At 45.5% G+C, this 22,482-nt stretch overlaps 2 protein-coding genes across 4 annotated transcripts; one reads left to right on the plus strand and one right to left on the minus strand.

The window, feature by feature from the left end:
* The first annotated feature begins 1,785 nt into the window (after positions 1-1,785).
* On the plus strand, positions 1,786-13,605 carry ctu2 (cytosolic thiouridylase subunit 2 homolog (S. pombe)). Of its 2 annotated transcripts, none has more exons than XM_070840903.1 (16): positions 1,786-2,001; positions 3,224-3,298; positions 3,854-3,932; positions 5,538-5,597; positions 7,237-7,297; positions 7,397-7,506; positions 7,726-8,138; positions 9,181-9,316; positions 9,488-9,619; positions 10,184-10,275; positions 10,489-10,586; positions 11,542-11,631; positions 11,784-11,886; positions 12,462-12,534; positions 12,690-12,748; positions 13,170-13,605. In XM_070840903.1, exons 1-16 carry the CDS (start codon positions 1,946-1,948, stop codon positions 13,228-13,230), a joined length of 1,698 nt encoding a protein of 565 aa, XP_070697004.1. In that variant the 5' UTR covers positions 1,786-1,945; the 3' UTR covers positions 13,231-13,605. The 2 variants fall into 2 exon arrangements, with proteins under 2 accessions (XP_070697004.1, XP_070697003.1); XM_070840902.1 differs by having other exon boundaries at positions 1,787-2,001; positions 11,778-11,886.
* A 1,780-nt stretch (positions 13,606-15,385) lies between these two features.
* cdk1 (cyclin dependent kinase 1) lies at positions 15,386-22,122 on the minus strand. 2 transcript variants are annotated; one of them, XM_070840576.1, is made up of 8 exons: positions 22,073-22,122; positions 21,410-21,453; positions 21,097-21,253; positions 19,976-20,099; positions 18,574-18,744; positions 18,295-18,458; positions 16,260-16,401; positions 15,386-15,645 (listed from the first exon to the last, which is right to left on the minus strand). In XM_070840576.1, exons 2-8 carry the CDS (start codon positions 21,444-21,446, stop codon positions 15,529-15,531), a joined length of 912 nt encoding a protein of 303 aa, XP_070696677.1. In that variant the 5' UTR covers positions 21,447-21,453; positions 22,073-22,122; the 3' UTR covers positions 15,386-15,528. The 2 variants fall into 2 exon arrangements, with proteins under 2 accessions (XP_070696677.1, XP_070696678.1); XM_070840577.1 differs by having other exon boundaries at positions 22,077-22,108.
* Between the last annotated feature and the right edge of the window lie 360 nt (positions 22,123-22,482).

Genomic DNA, 22,482 nt, shown 5'->3' on the forward strand with positions numbered 1-22,482 from the left:
TCTCACCTGCAGTATGCATCTCCTGCTCTGATCACCACAGCTGCAGGCGCCTCTTTGCATTTGACACATTTCTTGGAAACACTTGGAGAAACAAAAGACATCTTAAAATCCCACATGAGTCGCTCCTAAATGTGGTAACAGTTTTAAAGCATTATTTCAGTCCTTGTTATTAGAGGTAAGTGTAAAGAGTGTTTTCTTGTTTCATCACACTGTTTTAATAAACCACTCCTTAGTTCGGCCATAGCCACATAAACCTGCTGTTCCAGGGCCCTGGGGCTAATATTTGTGGGGCCCCTTATTGACCCCCCAATATCACCTGCTGTCCATGGTGCACACAGTGTATGTAACCTGGTGCATCCAAGTTAGTCCAGTTAGTCCAGTTAGTCCAGTTAGTCCAGGCACACAGCATACTACACATGTCAGCTTCCTTACCGTCGTCATCAGTTCTGCAGATATGGAATAATAGTCTGTGTCTCTCTGTCCCTGTGGTTTGTACAGGCTCTACTTTGGCTAGATTATGAACAGAACTCCACTGTGACAACGTGGAATGACTGTTCTTCACTGAAGCGGCTCCTCATCTGTTGCCTTGTGTGTGTTTTCAGTCAAATATTTTGTAATTGTCATTTTATCCATCTATCTATCTATCTATCTATCTATCTATCTATCCATCTATCTATCTATCTATCTATCTATCTATCTATCTATCTATCTATCTATCTATCTATCTATCTGTCTATCTATCTATCTATCTATCTATCTAACTGAGAAGCAGCCTATAAAGTGGGCTGGCAATATGCCAAGTGAGGCATCAGCACAGCAGTTATTATTTTGGTGTTCCCTAAATCTTAGCTTGATTTGTCAAAGGCTCAAAGAAAAAGAAATTAAAACCTTGATTACGAAGCTTGTCTGAATTAAACACCAATAATCCAAAATATAGATGGAGTCAAAGATCCAGAGAAAAGTCAGATTCATACATGAGTTTAAAATCCAGCAGGGCTCTGGGTGAAGTCACTTTTCTACATCACCTATATCCTGGCCTTTACGGTGGACATGTTAGCATGTGCTGATCCTTAGAATGCATTTTTGAAAACTGTGGACTTCATCCACCATCTCACTAGCTCCAGTAGTGTCACTAATGGATCACTTCATAGTGTGGTCAAGATTGTGTTGATTGTAGCATGCGAGTATCACATTATGATATCAAAGAAGAGTGGGAGTGATGAGAAGCAGACAGCAGAGCAGTGATATTCATACAAGATTACACAGTGGAGTACATCACATGTCTGATGCTGCTCATGTGGGGATTCTTGAATCCTTAATGTTGAATTCCTGAATCGTTGGGTCTCTCTCTAATTAAAGAGTTTGGTCTAGACCTGCTCTTTATGGAAAGAGTCTCGAGATAACGCTGTTGTGAATTGGCACTATATAAATAAAGATTGATTGATTCATTGATTGATTGAGTGATTGATTGATTGATGGAAAAACAGAGGAAATTGTGATTTTTGTCATCAAGATGAGACTTTAAATCAGAAGCCTTTAAGCCAGACAGATTCCATTCAGTAACTTCTACTCAGTCATATCTGTTTTTTTTTAAAATCTAGTTTGGCTTGTAGTTGCAGTCCCACTCCTCACCAGCAGGTGGCGGCAACGCGTCTTCTAAGAACATTCTAACGTCATCAAAAAGAGCCAGGACTTTCACGCATGTTTTATACACTCGTGTTTAAAGCGCCGTGGACGTGTTATGGTTTGTCACTGGCCAAAGTTAAGAAATTTAATATTTACCGTCATCGCAGCAGTCGCTGATATTTTAGTGAAACGCGAGACTGTTTGAAGTGAACGGGGCTGATGCGTCAGTGAACAAAGTGACAAAGTGAAGAGCAGCCATCCTGTTTCCTGCTCAGCTGGAACCAGCGGCCCCGTAGAGGAAGAGGACCCCTGCCTCCTGATGTGTCAGGTGGATGAAGACTACCGTGATCTGCTGGAGGGCGCGGAGGTACCCAGGTACGTCATCACACCAGCCCGATCTCACCCCCAGGCCTCACCCGCTGAGCCTAAAGCAGTGGATGTGTGAGTCCGTGGTGAAAGCAGTGGATGTGTGAGTCCCTGGTGAAAGCAGTGGATGTGTGAGTCCCTGGTGAAAGCAGTGGATGTGTGTCAGTGGTGAAAGCAGTGGATGTGTGAGTCCCTGGTGAAAGCAGTGGATGTGTGTCAGTGGTGAAAGCAGTGGATGTGTGAGTCCCTGGTGAAAGCAGTGGATGTGTGAGTCTGTGGTGAAAGCAGTGGATGTGTGAGTCTGTGGTGATCTCAACTGCTCAGGAGACTGAAATGGTCACAGTATCTAAATGTCAGGGTGTCGTTGCTGATGACACCTCGTAATTCAAACCACAAATTGAAAACATTTTTTGAGGCTGACACTTAAATGAAGGTCCTTCTCAGGAATAAATCCTGTTTCTGCCTCCAGGCTAGGAAACACTGGCTTTCGCCATCTCTTTTACCTTTATCACATTAGGGCTAGCTGCTCTTTATGAACGTTCCTGACCAGAAATCGTACACTGCTGCACTCTGCATGCTGCTGTGTTGTCTGTCCGCAGACTTTCATAATGCAATGATTTGTCTTTTAGTAGATAAACACAAGGACATGCGTGCTTTACAATGACCAAAATATTTGACTGAAAACACACACAAGGCAACAGATGAGGAGCCGCTTCAGTGAAGAACAGTCATTCCACGTTGTCACAGTGGAGTTCTGTTCAGAATCTAGCCAAAGTAGAGCCTGTACAAACCACAGGGACAGAGAGACACAGACTATTATTCCATATCTGCAGAACTGATGACGACAGTAAGGAAGCTGACATGTGTAGTATGCTGTGTGCCTGGACTAACTGGACTAACTGGACTAACTGGACTAACTTGGATGCACCAGGTTACATACACTGTGTGCACCATGGACAGCAGGTGATATTGGGGGGTCAATAAGGGGCCCCACAAATATTAGCCCCAGGGCCCTGGAACAGCAGGTTTATGTGGCTATGGCCGAACTAAGGAGTGATTTATTAAAACAGTGTGATGAAACAAGAAAACACTCTTTACACTTACCTCTAATAACAAGGACTGAAATAATGCTTTAAAACTGTTACCACATTTAGGAGCGACTCCACATACGCACGTCGTTAAATATGAATCCATGCATGTGGGATTTTAAGATGTCTTTTGTTTCTCCAAGTGTTTCCAAGAAATGTGTCAAATGCAAAGAGGCGCCTGCAGCTGTGGTGATCAGAGCAGGAGATGCATACTGCAGGTGAGACACTGATGTCCACTGGAACACTGGTGTGATGGTGTGAGTAGAACTCATAAAGAAAAGAACAACAGAACAAATATTATATATGGAAAAAACAGCTGATCACTGTTTGACTCTAGTGTATTTAATTGACATCATAAAAGATATTGAATTAAGAATGTTCCAGATGTTGTACACTGAAGTGATATTGTTTCAAACACATGTAATACTGTTATTTGTACCCTGCTTGAAACACACTGCATGTCTGTAGATTCTCACATAACAGCCTGTCTCTGTTATAAGCTGGGGGAGTGACTGGCACAGTTATTACCAATGAGCTTCTGCTAAACTCAACTATTCCTGCAGATGTTTCACAATAAAGGGGGATTCTGTTTTCTGTACTTGTTTGATTCTTGCAATGTTTGGGTTGTACCCATATGGTTGGAAGCTCTTCTCTGGATGATGGTGTCAACTAAATAGAGCTGTAGAATAGAATGGAAGGAGAGGATTTCTCTAGCTGGAGGCATTTACTGTGTTTTACTGACTTTGCTCATATCATTCCCCTGTCTATGTTAGGGGCTGTTTCAAGGAATACTTCATTCATAAGTTCAGAGCCATGCTGGGCAAAAACAGGATCATTTTCCCTGGAGAGAAGGTAAGCTGTGTGCTTTCTTTGTCTAGATTCTCTCTACAACATGTTCATGTCTACAATGCATCTCAGACCAGCTGTTAAAAATTAACAACTACAATCCCATTTAAGTTCTCTAAATCAGGGTTCAAGTACTCGGGCATCAACAATACAAGATCTCTTTACTCACTACGTGAAAAGAACTTAACGACTCTTACAACAAAAATCAAATCTGACCTTCAAAGATGGAGCACTTATATATATTAATACACTGCCCAGATACCTGTATCTCTTTCAGTGCAGCCTAAATACTCTCTAAAAACTCTATTGACTCTCTAAGAGCCTGAAAATGAGTAAGTTACTTCTTCAGAGGGGAGATGATCAGGTGGTCTGGGGTGACCCAACTTCTTAGGATACTACTGGGCTGCGACTGTTCGTCAGATATTATTCTGGTTTATCTCTTCACACAGCAGTTGGTGTAAACTAGAGGATAACTCGTGTTTCTCCTCCTCACTGCGGGCACTGACCTGAGCGTAAACGTTAACAAAGGGGCATGTCTGCTACTTGTATGGTTTTCTGCTTCTGATAAAAGAATCAGGTATTGAAATCAAAGATTTCGTGAAAGACCAAGGCAGATTGGGAGAGGGAATTACAATGTACTCTTTCAGAAGAGTGAACTCATCTTCTTCCTGCGGTGCTCCATAGAGTCCACTATAGTGAGGCTAAGCTCTCTAAAATGTGTCCGGGCACAGATGATAAATGCAAAAGATGCTCATGGTCCCCATGCGACTTAATATATGTCCCGCTCGTACGCTAAATGATCAGGGTGTAGCTGTTTTTGGCAGATCAATAGAGGGTAATATTAGGGCCAACACTCAGAGAACCAGGATTGCTCCTGGAAGTCCCCACCAGCTCCCTCATTCAAATCCTGGCTGTCGGATATCTTGTCCTTCTTAAAATTGGTTAAAATTAACTTCTTCACAAGAGGCTCCTCAGACAAATTTTACTCCAACTGGCAGCCACCGATCAGATACTAACTAAGTACAGCTGATCGAGCGCCATGACGCACTATATTGAGCCCACAGTACACCTGTGCAGCGACTCTTCACTCTTTAACTGGGCTGTGTTAGTCACCCTGCAGGTGCAGGACTCGCCAAGGCCCCAGGACCAAAGCTCGTCATTCCATCACACTGTGAGATATACGTCTGTTATATGAGACTCTGGGAGTCACAAGCCCCGTGAAATGATTCATTCACCAACAGAATTTGATCCAATAACATTTGGAAAGTCTGAAGGGCCACATGATCGAATCATTTTATCCTCATTCAAATTAGCAACGGCTAACAGGAAGTTAGCAAAGGGCTAACAGGAAGTTAGCCGGCTCAGCAGGCTTGAGATGCCGGTAAGCCGTGTCATATGGGCCCGACAGTGCAGAAGATCTGGGTACTTTTACAGCTGGAAGTTGCATAGCAAAGAGCTGTTTAGTGCCACATTACTGTTCCGAATCTCCCCTCACACAGTATTACCACGTTCACTTCACTGCAGCTTATTTCCTGAAGTTGTTCTGCACACAAAGTTATTTGCATGAACTAAAAAGTGTTGTCATACCTGTGTGTCTTTTCCTGCCTGTAGGTGTTGCTGGCTGTGTCTGGAGGTCCTTCTTCCTGCTCGATGCTCAGTCAAGTCCTAGAGGTTTGCCTGTTTGTCTCTCTGTGCAGAACCATAGTCACTGTGTAATATTCACGTCCTCCGTCACCACGAGACGGCTCCGAATGTTTTCACCTATATATAACTAATTCGGTCCCATCACCCAGCTCACACCTTCCTCATAACAGTCTCACAAGATGCCTGCATAGAAACCCTTGTTGTTTCTGGTTTCCTTGGTTCCAGTGAAGTGAAACCTTAATGCTCCAGCACACAATCATATTTTAGATATTAGATATTCATTTCCTTCCGTTTTTGGGTTTGTCCCTTTCTTGTGGCCTCGTGCACAAAGAACTGCTTTTCCCTGTTGGACCTCACTCATGCTCTTGTGACTGGATGGGAGCAGGTCCCTGCAGCCAGGTTACTAACACCTGCTGGGGGGCCTGAGAGCAGAAGAGGGGAGGCTATCGTAGCAGCACATGAATGACCGTGGTGTCACAGTCACATGATCATGAGACACATGTGCTCTTGCCCATGTGGTGTAGGAGGGTGAATCCTTTTAACTTTAATGTCCCCTTAACATTTCCTCCAGCACCAGAGCAGCAGCATCACTAGTGGTTGTTCGATCCAACACGTTCTTATTTCCAGCCTGTAGGCTGCACTAGGCAGGGAGTAAACATGCAGCTGTTGTTTTTCACTGTGTTTTTATTGTGTTTTCTGTTTAACAAACTGTGTTTAACAAAAGTGTGAGGACTAGTGTGGGTCAGCTACTATCAATGACAGATACACAGGTTACAGGCCATCACACAGACATTTGAGCATTACTGCCAAACGATTAAGAGAAAAAAAGTCTCTGCTTACTTCTCTGTTGCTTCAGAGGTTATTAAGTGCAGTTTAGAAGCAAATGTCCTTTTCCTGAAGCAGCTTCATTAGGATGTGCTCTTTTCTTTTCTGCTGCACCTCCCAGGCGAAGTCTTGATCCGAGCTCACCCTCTGGGCTCACACTTCTATCTAGTCTTCTACCAGACAGTACTGGCAGACAGACCACTCTCCGATGCAGAAACCAGACCACAGTTGAGTGCATGATGTGCCGGCCGGCGGTTCAGAGAGTTGTTAGGCCGAGAGCAGCCTTCCTGATTGTTAGGTAGATGGATTAGAGTGTTTTTAACTCCGACGGCCCACTTTTCTGTGCCTGTCATAGTTCTCTGCGCCCCCCAGGTGCCAGTCAGGTGTGTTGAGTTTCCTGGTTTGTAGTTGTGCTTTCATGTCCTGTTGAAGGCTGATCTTGGCTTTCCATATTTGTTCCTACTCATTCAGATCACTGTGGACTTTCAGGGCTGACATGAGGAATATGTTTTAGTAAAACGGGTCTAAAAACACCCCAAAACTTACACAAGCTTCCACTTAACGTTGTTGGGGTCAAAAGGAGTCACTGCTGCTGACCTGTCTTGCTCAGCCCGTGTCACTGTTGGGTTTGTGTTTTTTTGGAACTGCAACCTTTTCAGATAACTGGTCAGCAGAGAGAGGATCATTCGTCACATGGAGCCCCACAGGCTGCCAGCCCCTAACGTTAACTCATCTCCAGTCTGTGTCCCGAATCTATGAATGTTCTGCATAAACCTGATACAATATAACCTTTTAGTTTAAATAGTGTCAGTGCAGCTGAAACCCTTTTCTTTCTTCCCAGGGTTTGAGTCAGAATGCTCACAAGAAGCTGAGGTTCTTACCGGGCATTGTCCACATTGATGGTAAATGAAACTAAGATTATCAGTCTTTAGCTAAACAGAATCATGTGTGGGCAACGTTATATAGTCACTTCCACTGATTGTGTGTGTGTTCATACCCAGAGGGAGGGGCCGTAGGCCAGTCTGAGGAGGGGAGACGGAGGACGCTGGCCGAGCTGCAGTCTGTGTTTAAAGCCACTGGTTACCCCTTCCACTTTGTGCCTCTGGAGCAGGTCAGTGTGGACACAGATGGGTCTGCTAAACCTCTGGAGACTGTTACACCACTAACCAGTCAGTTAACTAAAGGGGCTTTAGTGTCAGGCTGGGTTTACTGTTTTCCAGTTTTCCATGTCATTGCCAGATCTGTTTAAACACCCGGGTCACTTCTGCAAAAAAAAGTCACAACAGCAGAAGGAATTAGTTATTGAACCCGTCCCCCGACCTCCTCTCAGGTTCTTGACCTTCCCACTTCAGTTGTGGTGACAGAGCCGCCGCCTTCAGCACGACCAGCCAGCGCCTACAAAGCAGCTGTGGGTCACTTCAATCAGAACGACAGCAGTGGCACATCACTACCTGCTGTCCAGGAGCAGGAGGACACATCACCGCCTGCTGTCCAGGAGCAGGAGGACACATCACCGCCTGCTGTCCAGGAGCAGGAGGACACATCACCGCCTGCTGTCCAGGAGCAGGAGGACACATCACCGCCTGCTGTCCAGGAGCAGGAGGACACATCACCGCCTGCTGTCCAGGAGCAGGAGGACACATCACCGCCTGCTGTCCAGGCCTCCCACACACAGTCACTGCAGCAGCTGATGGGCTCTGCTAAGACGCTGACGGCCAGAGAAGACCTGCTGAACACACTAAGGTCAGACTAGAGTTGCACAATTGGGATGGGATTTTTCTAGGTTGGGAATTTAAAGGGAATGATTGTGAAATAACAGGAACAAAATGTTTGTCTAGGCTTTCAAGCAAAACTAGAATAAAACTTAGAATAGATTTGAAAGGTCTACCAGACCTTTCATAGACTGGCCCCTGCATATACTGCAGAGTTGCTGAGCCCCTGTTCTAGCTGTTGGTCAGTCTGATCATCTGTTTGCAGCCTTTAAATCTGTTCCTGTTGCTGGTTTCAATCCGGAGCGATCATGTTTCTGTGGTTGTGGCTCCCAAACTTTGGAACGCCCTTTGGCACGTGCTTTGAGTAGTTGGATAAAGATAAAACTTTGTATTGATCCCTCAGTGGGGAAAGTTACTGCAGCTCAAGGGGAGAGACAAAGCACACAGTTAAAGAAATAGAAAATTAAATAAACATAATATATACAGAAAAAACCTGATATCCACAGAATCCAATAATCACAGAAACAACACCAGGGTGGGAGGGGAGGGAAAGCTGAAAGTAGTAGTAGTGCCATGTACAGATAAACAGCTAAGAAGGCTGATTAACTGTCTTCTTTGTGGAAAGACAAAGCCCTTTGTTCACGAGAGGAACAACAGAAAACCATTTGCCAAACACATCCCAGGAAATGTGAAAGAAATGTGCCATGTGATGTATGAAGGAGCTAACTGTTAACCTTGGTCAGTACCTGGTTCCCAACTGGAGAATTTCTTTTGGAAGAATACTCTACAATACCACTCTGTCCCTGAGTGTCACACACGTATGTAGAAGAACAGAAGATCATTTTGTACCTGTGCTGATGGGTTTTTCTCGTGGAACATTATTTGCTCCTTCCCGACGTTAGACCACTGTCATGCTCCCATAGGGCTGCAAAGAAAAGGAACTGTACATCTGGCATTCACCTTATCAGTGAGGATGAGGATGATGATGATGATGATGATGTGAAGACACACAAGCATGTTGCAAAGTGCTCTCTGTCAAACCAGCCTAACCCCAGCGTGTGTTCTCCTCAAAGGCAGCACCTGCTGGTGCACACAGCGCGGACCGAAGGCTACAGTAAAGTGATGCTGGGAGACAGCTGCACCAGACTGGCTGTCAAACTGCTCACCAGTATATCACTGGGCAGAGGAGCACAGCTGGCCCAGGACACGGTGTGTGTGTGTGTGTGTGTGTGTGTGTGTGTGTGTGTGTGTGTGTGTGAGAGAGAGAGAGAGAGAGGGGAACACTGCATTTACCGCTGGGGAAGGAAGAAGTTACAACACTAGTTTTTCTTAGTGTATCAGATGGTATCAGATGTGTAACGAAGCTCTTCTGTGTGACAGGGTTTCTCAGACTCCAGGTACGGTGACGTCACATTAGTGAGGCCGATGAGGGACTACTCCGCTAAAGAAATCGCTTTCTACAACCGGATGTTCAGCGTGCCGTCTGTTTTCATAGCAGGCCTGGACAGTAAGGTGAGAGTAGCCAACAGCAGCAGGTCTGACGGTGACACAGAGGAAGATGTTTCAGTGAAACTCAGAGCTCCGCTTCGGTCAGTGCTCATGTCGGCACATGTAACATCAAAAGCTTATTGGGTAACCTTCTAGAGCCTTAATCCTTCCATACCTTCCACACATCAGTGGTTTTCCTTTATTTTTACTCTTTTCTGCACTGTAGATTGATATTGAAGACATCAAAAGTATGAAGAAACTCATGTGGAATAATATAGTAGGCCTTTTGCTCTGTGACAGCTTTGCCCTCTCTGAGCAGTCGATGATAAAATGAAAGAACAACCACTGATTGATGAGGTGTCCAAACCCATGACTGGAGCTGTAAATCTTACACATACACGTTGTCCAATACCTCTCAATCCCACTTTGTGAGACAGGCGCCTGATGTTCACCCCCCCCCAGCTTGATATTTAGACATTACCATGCTCCTGTCATTGGGTGAACCAGTTCAGTGAAAGCTCGTCACACACGTACGTCCCCAGACTGCTGCGTTCAGTGTGTGTGTGTGTGTGTGTCTCTGTCCCACAGACGACAGACAAGGCCAGTATCCAGCGTCTGACCGAGAGCTTTGTCACTAAGCTGCAAGCAGACTTCCCCTCCACCGTCAGCACCATCTACAGGTCAGAAGGAAACGGCAGACTTCATGGGAATATGCATTCTGCAGAACGTCCTCAGTGTGAGGGGCTTGACACAGAATCTTTGGAGGAGGAATAGTGGACATTTTGCGAATGCATGTGTACTACAGCCTGCTTTTTCTAATTCTTAGCAGGGTGCAATCAGTCTAGTCTTTTCTACACACACAGGTCATTCTAAAAGTGCTGTGTGTCCCGCAGGACCAGTGAGAAGCTGCAGACAGCGTGTCAGAGCTCCTCCTCAGCGGACCACTGCGACAGATGTCTGCTGTGCATGTGCGTGCTGGACACCGCTGTTGGTGAGTGATGGACGGAGCAGGACCTTTTGAACAAGAGGCCGAATTCACTTCATTCCCATCACGGAACTTTGTTAGGAAGTTCACTTGGCACCAACATGTAGGTGCCAGAGTTTTACTATTAGTGAGTGGACTATCTCAGGAGCTGTTGTTTCTTTGAGGCCTGGGTCAGTCTGCTGGAGCCTCTCCTCCCCTCAGCTGTTTCTTTAGTGGCTAAACTCTTACATTTATATGGAAAAGGATTAGGGCCAAGACTCTCACACATGTGGCCCGAATCCTCTGGAGGCTTTTACTTCTGTAGCTTCTCCATGAACCTCTGTAGTTTGGAGTCAAACCTAGGCACAGCACCAAGCCAAGTCTTTGAGCTTCACGAGAAATAGAATCTCTCTCAAGCCAATTTAAAGATTTTTGAATTTGCTGTCTGAACATTGCTGTAATCACAGAGCCGGTCTTCTTAATCAGTTTGTTCAGTCTGTTGGTGTCGCCGGCTCTGATGCTGCTCCCCCAACAGACCACTGCCCCCCAGTACAGGGTGCTGGCTACAACAGACTGGTAGAAGATCACGTTGAAGGATCTGAGCTTCCTCAGGAAGTAAAATCCCCTTCTTGTACACAGCATCAGTGTTGGACCTCCAGTTCAGTCCGTTGTCAGAGTAGACGCCCAGGTACTTGTACTCCCCCACGGTGGCAACGTCCTCTCCCAGGATGTTCAGGGGCTGTGCAGCTGTCCTCTTCTTCCTGAAGACCACTCTACAAAATCAGCCACCAGAGCCCCGTACTCCTCCTCCTGTCCACCTCTTATACACCCTGCAACTGCAGAGTCATCAGAAAACTTTAAACCTCTGCACGTAGATTCCATGCAACAGTACGCGTACGGGCTGTGGCAGCGTCACCCGTTCAGCCCTCGTGAAGTTTAAGTCACTGGAACAGACGTGTCTGTGTCGCCTTCTTTGTTCCAGAGAATGCTTCAGCCTTCACGGCCACGCTGATCTCAGAGCAGCTCTCCCAGACTAAATCTCCAGGAGCTACCAGGCCAAGACAACCCCCAGGTGCAGTTTACTCTTTACCAATGAATAGGTTTCACCTCCACTCACACCCTCTATGTTCCATAGTATGCTGGAGGATCAGTACAGCGGCGACACGACTCCACTCGGTTCTTAGGTGACTTAATCAGTTTCCTGTGTTTCCATTAAAGCTGCAGTGGAGGCAGATTCCACTGCTCCCACTGGACAGTCCTGCTCCTCTGGGGGAGGAGAGCATTGTGGGAAAGCTGCAAGTGGTGGGGGCTGCTGTTCTTCTGCCAGGTAAGTGTTTACTTTCCTTTTTATCAAATTGAGGTGGGTATTTGTTTCTGTAGCACTCTGTTCCATGTTGAGTATAATGAGCCATGTAAATAATAAACATCTGATATAATGTATGTTTTGTACATTAATAATTCATTTTTAGTTTTTGGTAATGAATTAATTTAAAATAAAAAAAAATCTGAGGAGCCACTTGGGAGAGCCGGCTCTTTAGTGAGCCATAAGAATTCCCATCACTATGATGAACCACAGTGAGTAACACATTGGCTAAAGTACAGCGGCCATACGTTTCCATTCTTAGAGGAATGTGTGTGTCAGGACAGCTCTTATTTCTCTGATGAATGATTGGAGCACATTCCTCTTTGTGACAAAACGATTTTGTTCTTTCGTACATGAATTATTCTGGAAATCTGCCAGAATCTGCGAGGTCACAGGTATACATGATGCAGCTGTGCACACAGTGGTTAGTGGGTGGTGAGTGTGTGCTGCAGTGTGCTCACGTCTTTCTGCCTCCGTCTGCTGGCTCCTTCGTCCACGTGATCAGCAGCAGAGTTTTCTGTACTGTCGTTACCTTACAGGGGGGCGGGGGCGGGGGCGGCCGGGCTGAGGAGCCTCCTGTGTTACAGCTGTCAGCTGACCATCAAAGACATGGTGAGCAGGAACACACTGAGCTTCACTGCTTCATCTAACATCAGAAAAGCTTGGTCTCATTTGTCCCGTGTGTTTCTCCTGATTCTCCTCTCCTCCTCCTCCTCCTCCTCCTCCTCCTCCTCCTCCTCCGTCTGCCGGATGTGTTTTCCTCGCAGTCGTCGTTGGAAGGTCTCCCGCAGTACATCCTGTCAGAGGCTCAGAGGCGTCAGAGGAGGTGAGGAAATATTTGGTGTTTCAAACGTGCTCTAATTTGAATGTATTTTTCTGGCCTGTTTCTGGCCATGTGAGCCCAGAGTGAGTGGAAACCTGATAATCATCATCAGTTCAAACAGTATCAAACATCAGTTATTCTTCTGATCGTCCTCTCAAAGAAGCAGAGGCCTTCTGGCAAACTGTGGCAGATATATTTGATCTGAAGCATACAGCCCCACCACAGCTGCCCTGTCATTTTGATACAACACAAGAAAACACTGCCCATTTAGGAGATGATAAAGTAGTCATTTAAAAACTACAGCTGTTGGATTTACATCAGTTCACTGGTGGGTTGTCTCCACACAAAGTGTATACATAAAACACCGCAGCAGAGAGGAGGGAGGACAGTCACACTCTGACCGACGCTGTGATGTTCTCTGTAGGTCCAAGATGAGAGAGGACATCAGCGAGTTCCTGTTGGATCACAGCGATGACGGCGATTAGAGGAAACGAAATACAAGCCGAGTGTCTCCAGCAGTCCACTCTGCAGAAGTCACTTCTACTCTTCCACCCTGACAGAAAAGCTTAACCAATGTACTGACATGAAAGAATTTTTACAAAGCTAGCAGTCTATTAGCTGTGTGACACTGTCCTGTGCAGGCGCTCGGTGGCTGAAGCCTCTCACATGCAGCTGGGAGTGGGAGGGGGGGGGGTACAACATGGACAGCTGTGCCCCAAAACAGGACACACACAGTGGATCCTTCCATGGTTGCCATAGAAGTTTTGCCTGGTGGAAGTGATGTTTTGTGAAGGTCAGATCAGTGTGACACTCTATATTTGTTATTGCTCTTCTAATAAATCTTCTTTAAAGCTGCTGAACCTGTTCTTTCTTTTCTGTTGTCTGATAAATCTATGACCAGTCATGTGTGAGGGGACCCCGTCACGCTTCGGTCTGGACTGAAACACTGTACCTCAACAGTGCTTACAGAATGGAATGTAGCCACGTACATTTACTCAGGTCCTGTCGTTACGTTCAGTCTTCATGTCAGTTCCTTGTTCTTCCGTGCTGTGCTCCTTTATACTTGATTACATTTCCTCCTCTAGATTTTCCTGACGCCTGAAGTGTGTGCAGATTAGGAGTTTACATACAAAACAACTGTTAATGACAAAACTCCCCAACAAATCAAAGCACTTAGCTACACCTACTTCCCACTTTAGAGCATCAGTAGTTTTCTGTGGTAACCTCCCAGTCTGACAGACAGCTCTGTCACCTCATGACTGTTTGCTTGAAGTACATTTTGATTTTTCTCAGAGGTAGAATTACAAGCACAGGACCATCACTGACCGTTAACTCCCAGTAACTATTAGGTAAAAAGGTAGCGGGCTGATTATGTTTGTGAGCAACAGATGGTGTAACCCTGGTCCCATCACTGTAAAGGAGAAGACCTGCTGTCAGGATGTTGCACTGCAGCTGCACCTCCTCTCTCACCTGGGCCCCCCCTGTCCGTCAAAACAGACAAGGTGAGGGTCTGAGTCCTGCCACATCCACAAATATTCAGGCTATTGTGGCGTGTGTGAGGGAGGGACAGGAAGAGGACTACAGGGACCTGGTGAGAAGAATGACCTCCTACTGAACACCTCCAAGACCCAGGAAATGATCATGGACTGTTGCAGGTCTAAGCCCCCACCTCCCCCAGTCAACATTCAAAGGAACTACAGCATGACCAGCTCAGCAGAAGAAGTGGATGTGGCCACCATCATGTGGCTCTTGTTCATTTGTGGACCGCTGCTCTAAAGGACAGGCTGGTTTTTGATGGTTATTCACTGTCTTCATACAGCAGAGAGGATGAGTGCTCTGTCCTCTGTCTGCCTGTCAGTCTGTCCTGTCCTGTCCTGTCTGCACTGCTGGCTGAAAGCATCTGTGCTTGCAGGCTATGGCTGTTAACATGAGCTCAGCTTGTACAGGGTCTGAAGGCCTTCTGTCAGGATCCATTTGAGGACCTGGTGGGGGAACAAAGCAGAGAACAAAGCAGAGATCCTGGAGCAACCAGCTCTACAGCATCTCTGTGGGATGATGTCATTCATCTGAAGCGCTTGTTTCTGTGTGGACGCTGTTACCGTCTATGAGGGACGAGGGATTGTCTCCCCCCCAGGAAGTGTTGTGGTGATGACGTGTTGCCGATGTGACCTATAAAAGTGGACGTATGATGTTCGTGCTCAAAGACCACCTCTGATTGGCTAGTCACAACGTAGTTCCACCCTAAAGCAGACCCCGCTTTATCACACTTCCTTCTAAACGGGACCATCACTTACTAAATTAACGTCCTGCTGAGCTGAAGAAGACTAAAGTCAGCAGGAAAATGTTCAGAGCTGATAAATCAGGCTCATTTTGACTTCCAGCCAGGCGGAAGTCTTGTTTGCATCCAGCATGGTCGCCCCCTGCTGGACATGAGGAAGAATGCAGTTTAAGGTTGGAGCGAGTTGCTGCTCCAAGTGGGGGAGTTAAAGCACCCCGGGGTTCACAGTGAGGGTGAGATGGACAGATGGACTGGAGCAATGCTGAACATGTTTGATCTCCCTGTGAGGCCATCCTGGATCACAGAAACTGTAGCTTCTTACCTTTTGAGAAATGTTCTGAGAAAAATGACAAATCACGAGGTTAAAGTTCACACAAAGTGCAGTTTATTGAAAAGACTGTTGAGAGACAAAAGCTTACTAAAGGACAACAATGTTCACACACAAGTATTTACAGAATGATAATTCACAATGGTATGAGTGTGTCTATGTACGCTCTGGGTGGCTTTAGATTTTGTTGATGCTGGCAGCAGGCAGGGTGGATTTGTCCAAGTCATCAAAGTAAGGGTGAGTCATGGCCTCACGCGCAGAGATCCTCTTGGAAGGATTGTAGGTCAGCGTTTTCTACAACAGAAAAAGGAGACGGTCACTCAGGATCTCCACGTTTGGTAACATCAGGTGATTAGCAGCTTTCAGTGAGGAGGACAAGGTGGAGGACTCCACGAGAGCTCCAGGTCTCTACTATTGACTGAACACTGAGGCACCATTTCAGGATCACACACAGATGTTGTGCTACTCTGACATCTAACAGCCAATCAATTCATTTAGACGAGCTAACGTCCAGCTGACAGACTAGACAGGCCGTCGCCTAATGAATGCATTCTGCTGCATTAGTGCATCATGCATTGATATAATACTACAGTTCCTCTTCGCCTCAGCAGCTAAATGTAGCTACTAACCCATGTGTGGAAACATCTGACACAATAAGACAAAGCCAAACGGTTTAATAAAGTGACCACTGTGGTTGTCCTCCTCCCTTTTTCTTTTCATACAGTTACCGTTTCTAGATGGAGCCAGGCCAGCCCTCCAGATTCTCACAACAATCCCCCCCCCCCCCCCCCCCCCGTCTTCCTGACCCCACATTTCAGCAGCAATTCACCTCCATTAAGTCACTAGAATGCAGAAAATGTGACATGAAGAGATACTGTGGTTAGGAATGGAGAAATGGTTCAGCTTACTGCTAGTAGATCCAGGCCATTCTTGTCCAGGTTTTTCACCATTGAGGACAGGTTGCCAGACTTCCATTTAGGGAAGGTGTTTTTGTAGTCAGGTAGGCTCTCTACATCAGGCCACACGTCATTGTTTGGAGTTCCCAGAGTCCTGGAAAGAACAGAAAGCAACAGAAGGATTCAGAGAGGGAACTGCAGGGTAGTACAGTTCAGGCCTTCACACACCACTACATTGTGAACAAGTCCTTAAATCGTTAAGTAAATCAGTTCAGATTGAAGGCTCTTCAGCATAAGCTTCACTTTTCAGACCTGGAAGTTAAGTCCACTTCTTTATACAGTGAACGGTTGACCCAGCAGGGAGTTCATCTACATGTGAATAAATATTTGAAAGCAAAACAGTGCAGAGTGACTTACTGGCTTATACTCCATTGTATCTTAATTGTTATTGACAATATGTGTTGTGCTTTACATCAATGAAAAACATCTCCAGCCAGACGTCTGCCTTTCACAAAGCGAGTTTAACTAGCTCCTAGGTGAACACAGAGGCGCTGTCACTAGGCAGCTTTCTGCTACAAGCAATTCAATGGCAGCGCCTTGGTCCTGAGAACAGCCTCCTTCAGGTAGCCAGGTTCAAAGTCAGTAATGCTGAACGCACAACAAGCTAATCCTGAGTAGTGAGAAGGTGCTGATTCAGTATCTGATGCCAGTATTGGTGGATCAATATTGTTTTATCCAGGTTAAACAACGTTTAGTAAAATATGTCCATATCATTAGAGAAGTTTGAAAATATGCCTTCGTGATGTGTCATTAGGGCTGGAGATGGGCCAAACATGTTATCACACAGATAGTTCTCAACTTTCATATCAGTCAGTAGATAATGATCATGATAAACGTCTAATCATTATTTCTCTCAAGTTAAAGGCTGATTTTTACTTCTGAGTGAAAGCTGAGGAAAGCAGATGGTCAATAGGGACTCTGCAGAACAGCGCTGTACTTCCCAGTTTAGTGTGTAATGACCGCTGCATATGATTCAGTTTTAAGTGACTCCATGAGTCTGTGGTCAGTTTATCAACACTCATCAACCATCATATAGTTTCTCCAGTTCAGCAGTGATAGACTTTCCTGATGGGACCATAAATGTGGGCTCAACAAATGCCATTAAACTTGAAAATCCTCGCAAAGTTGACTGGAAGCATGTCTTTAGCCATCATCTTTGTGATGAGGTCTGTTGTTTGCTCAGTACGTCTACCATCAAACTTACTTCTGGTGACAAACACAGCCACTGACTATTGATCTAATAGACCACCAGTGGATGCTTCACTCTCAAACTGTGCACCGTTGCAGTAGACTTGTGATGCGCTAGCGTTAGCTGACAGAGTTTGTGCCTCATTCTCGTGTAGCTGTATGAAGCAGCTCCACACAGAGCTTTAATGTTTCTCCTGTTTGTAGCGTCTGAGCTAGCCCGTCTCACATCTGAGCAATGTAGCAAATGCTCTCCTGCCCTGGTGTGGAGTGGAGCTCAACTCAAAGTGCCACAAGCACCTAAATATGACGATAGCCGCACAAACTATTCAGTGTTTTATATTTTAAACTCCTCTTTGTCAAAACACAAGGACACACACAAAAATAATTTAAATCATCCTGTCAGTGTAATCTTGAAATTCGAAATGTTTTTACTTTGTTATTGTCTGTTCTCATAAACACACAATTCAGATCATGAGGAAATAAATGCCTGCATTTCTTTTTAAGTAATTCTTGGCATTAACTTCCTTGCCCATGTGGGGATTCCTGATTTGTTGGGTCTCTCTCTTAACTAAAGAGTTTGGTCTAGACCTGCTCTTTATGGAAAGCATCTTGAGATAATTGGCGCTATATAAATAAAGATTGATTGATTGAGTGCCAACCTCAAGTGATGTAAGCACCTTGTGTGACCCTGGATGTTAATTTGACCATTTCTTTACCTTTCCATGTTTTAACTCACATGTGACTTTAACAGCTGATGAGTGCTCTACTAAGTGTGTGCAGTACGTTTTGGTGCATCTACCTGAAAATCCTGAAGAGCTGATCAATCTCAGAGTCTCCGTGGAACAGAGGCTTCTTGGTGGCCAGTTCAGCAAAGATGGTCCCGGTGCTCCAAACATCCACAGGGGTAGAATATCGGGGTGAACCAAGGAGGACCTCTGGAGCCCGGTACCAAAGAGTTACAACCTGGGAACACACACACACACACACACAAGGTTTTTCGTTTGCTTGTTGTTGATAAAATGTCACTCAGTGTATGTGATGCTCCACCTCTCCCAGCGACGTGTGAATGGATTCTCACCTCATGGGTGTAGACCCTGACAGGAACACCAAAGGCCCGAGCCAGGCCAAAGTCAGCCAGTTTGATGACTCCCTTGTTGTCAATCAAGAGGTTCTGGGGTTTCAGGTCCCGGTGGAGGACTCGACGACAGTGACAGAAATAAATACCCTCCAGGATCTGGTAAAGGTAGCTCTAAATGGTGGTGATGGGTGAGAGGAGAAGAAACACCGTGGAGATGGACATGTTTAAAGTTGTGAAACTGAATGAGCAGAACAGAAAGTATCCGTCTGAAGGGGAGTGGTTTCCATCCTTTTGTTAACCTGAGCTCCTCTTCATAGTTTTTATTTTCATGACACCCTATAAAGATGGTGAAAGAAGATTGGGAGTTTCTTTTTTTGAATTCAATCTTAATTAATCACCTAATCGCTTCAGCTCAACTTCAAATTATATGAAGTTGTTGTTTAGGAAAAGTCAGTATTAGTGTTACCACACAATAATACTTCAGCCACCCCTCATCACAATCTCCTTTACTTACAGTGACAAACAGGTCTAATTCTAGCTGCGAGTGACATTTCTGACTGAGAACGTGTGCACCAGAAGACAGGTTGACTTTCTACGACAAGCACGAAGCACCATGTCACCAGTCTTTGCTGCAGTGTTTTGTTATGGGGAGAATCTTAACCAGTCAGTGAGAAATGAGACAACCTGCCTCAGAGCTGCTTGGCCGACTGGTGTTTTTGTTGGAGCACTTTAAGACGCCATGCTCCTTAAGATATATTATTTGGTTCCATTATCCAAGTCAAAACCAAAAGCATGCAGCTGTCACACAGAAACGGACAGAGGATGAACTACTGAGTAGGGAAGACATTGACTGTTGACTGTGTGGGCTCGAGGCTGCACACATACCTGAGGCAGGTGTGGCAGTGAGAGATGAACTGAGCCAAGTGGCCGAGAACTGTTTATTTCTGTATGTGATGCACTTTTGCTAGATGTTTTAAAAGATTGTTTGTTTCCGATCTTACATGCAACAGGACACAGTCAGCATCGTCTCTGGTGAAGTTTACCAGACCTTTGAGCATTTAATTCTTTTCACCATTGTCACTGAGAACAGAACCTCTCTGTCTGCGTCTCTTTCTGTCTGTCAGAGTGTGAGCAAGAGGCAGAGAGAGCCTCAGAGAGATCTCTCCTCTAGAATGGAAATAGTGAAAATGCATCATCAATCAATGTCTAAATATTGCTGCAAAGAAACTGTGTTGGTGAGATAAAAAGGGTTAGGATTCATTTGTCCAGTACCGAGAGCAGGACCTAATGTCGGAGCTTATCAAAGGTAGGGTCTTTAATAATGGAGCTCCAGCGTCGTTTACTACTGGAAACCGTCACTCATCCCTAGTGCTGAGTGAGTTTATTAATGCCAAATAGTTACCTTGACCAGCATAGGCTCCATGTATTGGCCAGATGGGATGGAGTCCAGGTACTTCTTCAGGTCCATGGACAGGAACTCAAAGATGAGGTAGAGGCGAGATTCCTGCATCAGGACATCCAGGAGCCTGGGACAGACACACAGAAGTACTCTAAGTTCTCTATGTATACATGTATGATATATGATATACATGTATGATACATTTTCTCATAGGCTGTGACCCTCAGAATTCCAATTTGCTCACATTCTATGTGTAAAGAGTTCGGCTGGATATCTACTGTATACTCTAAGCATTTTTCCTTTATGAAAGCTGAAGACATCTGGAAACACAGTGTGCTGGGAAATCAAACGTGTGAGTCACCTCCACAGCACAGTTCTATTGCTCATCTTCTTCCTGTTGAGACCTAAAATGTAGGAGGGTAAAATGATTCTCTCTGTGATAACTCTCATTTGTGAACTCCTTTCTCATGGTGATATAAACCACTGTATGATGCTTTTACCCAGACTGGACTTCTTCCTCACCAGTGTCTGTATAAACACAGCACTATTTTCTTTGTTTGCCAACAGAGCAGATAAAACCTGCTGGTGGTATGAGAGAAATCAACACCTTGAACCATTATAAGATTTCATTCTATGATTATTTTATTTTCGTCACTTTCTTTATAATGTGTGTACTTTTTCTATATACTTGCATCCGGGCTGTTGCAACACCTGAATTTCCCCCATGGGGATCAATAAAGGATGATCTTATCTTATACTGGGTAGCAATATATAGTGAGGTCTTCTGGTGATCTGTAAAAATCACCTGGTAATTGGCATGGTGTTACTTTGGAGGGATGCTGATGGTTTGCTACTGTTGCTCTGGTTTGCCACAGTTGCTTCTGAGCTGTATGATACATGTGGGTGAAGTGGTATTTGATAGTGGAACATGAGTGACATACAGTTTCTCAGTGACATAAGCCATTACAGCAAACATGCCTTAGTGCCCTTCTAGTCTTTTCAACCACTCAAAGCACTTTTACACTACATTCAGACACTGACAGGAGGTTGTGCACCCTGCCCTCAGCCACCCCTAAATAGCACACCCAAGATTTGCAGACACCCTTTATGGCACACAAAGCTACCTCACAACATTGGGGTGCTTCAGCTCTTGAAGCAGAGAAACCTCTCTGACAGCAGTGCTGGGAACGCCCTCCTCCTCACTCTCCAGACGGATCTTCTTCATGGCCACAACCTGCCCTGTGGCCTTGTGCCTGCCCTTATACACCACTCCATAGGTACCTGCAAGAACAGCACAGAGCCGGTGTGTTTCACTGTGTCAACACACTGGTGGTCAAAGCTCAGCTAATGATGCTGAGAACAATTTGACATTGTAACTTAATTTCCTTAAAATTGTTTGAATCATTCAAAATAGGACAAGAAAATACGAAGACTAACCTTCTCCAATTTTCTCTATTTTCAGGTAGTCTTCCATTGTTTGCCTGGAAGGGAAAAACATGCCGTCAGGTGAAGCCATTTTAACAGTCTCCATTGCTTTGCAGTAGGTGGTTAGGTCAGCTAATGCTTATGTTTCACTACTAAGACACTTTAGCTGATGACATTAAGTGAAGTTCCGCCTTACTTACAAAGTAAAGTGTGGCCTAATAAGTAACAAGGCTGTGAAAGGCTAGCTTTACCTGCAGAGACATAATTACCAGCTGGTAGTTCAGCCGTTCGCACGGTGTAAATGGTGACATTATTGGGCTCTCTAGCGCCAGAAATACCTTTATTTATGCTCAAAGCTACAGTAGCTTTTCTGTGGCTACACTGAAGTTTACCATCAGCCTTTAACAGGGTGGTTTCGTGCGAGTTATGGCAGTAACGTTGGCAGACAGCAAAGACAGAAGCCTGTTAGCCAGCCGTTTGCTCCAGCTACACAGTTCCCCACCGTTAGCTCGTTAGCACTAGCTAACGTTAGTACTACTCATCGAGGCTGCGTCCTATTGATTTGCTATTGCAGCCGGCTCGCTTTCTGTCCAAACTGAATGGACCAAGTTCTCAACTAACGTGACAAATGATTTCATTCCTATATTAACCGCTGTAAAATGTAAAACGAATTACCTGCCTGTGCCTTGTCCCGTGTCCTAAGCACTCCAGACGGCCGCTCCAACTCTGACAGACTGGTTTGAATCGACCGCACTGCAGCAGCGGTTCGAAACAGACCAATCAGCTCCCGCGATGTGTTTCAAAGCCACCAATCAGGGAGCGGGAGGCGGTCACGCGGACTGAGCGGGAGAGAACGCGCCGAAGCGGGTGTAGGTGTTCCGGGTTGGGACTCTTCTGCTCTCCTCTCTCGTCCCGGGACATGAGATCCATGAGATCCATGAGCATGACCCACGGTGTCCTCTGTCAGCGGCGGTTTAGCTGGGAGGATGAGCAGAGGAGGAAGAGCCACAAAGTAAATGACCCCAGCCCCCATGTTCCAGTTTTCCTATAGCAGTCACAGAACACGGTGGGGAGTTACATTTGTG

The sequence above is a fragment of the Pempheris klunzingeri genome, chromosome 12 (assembly GCF_042242105.1).
Source record: "Pempheris klunzingeri isolate RE-2024b chromosome 12, fPemKlu1.hap1, whole genome shotgun sequence".
NCBI lineage: Eukaryota > Metazoa > Chordata > Actinopteri > Acropomatiformes > Pempheridae > Pempheris > Pempheris klunzingeri.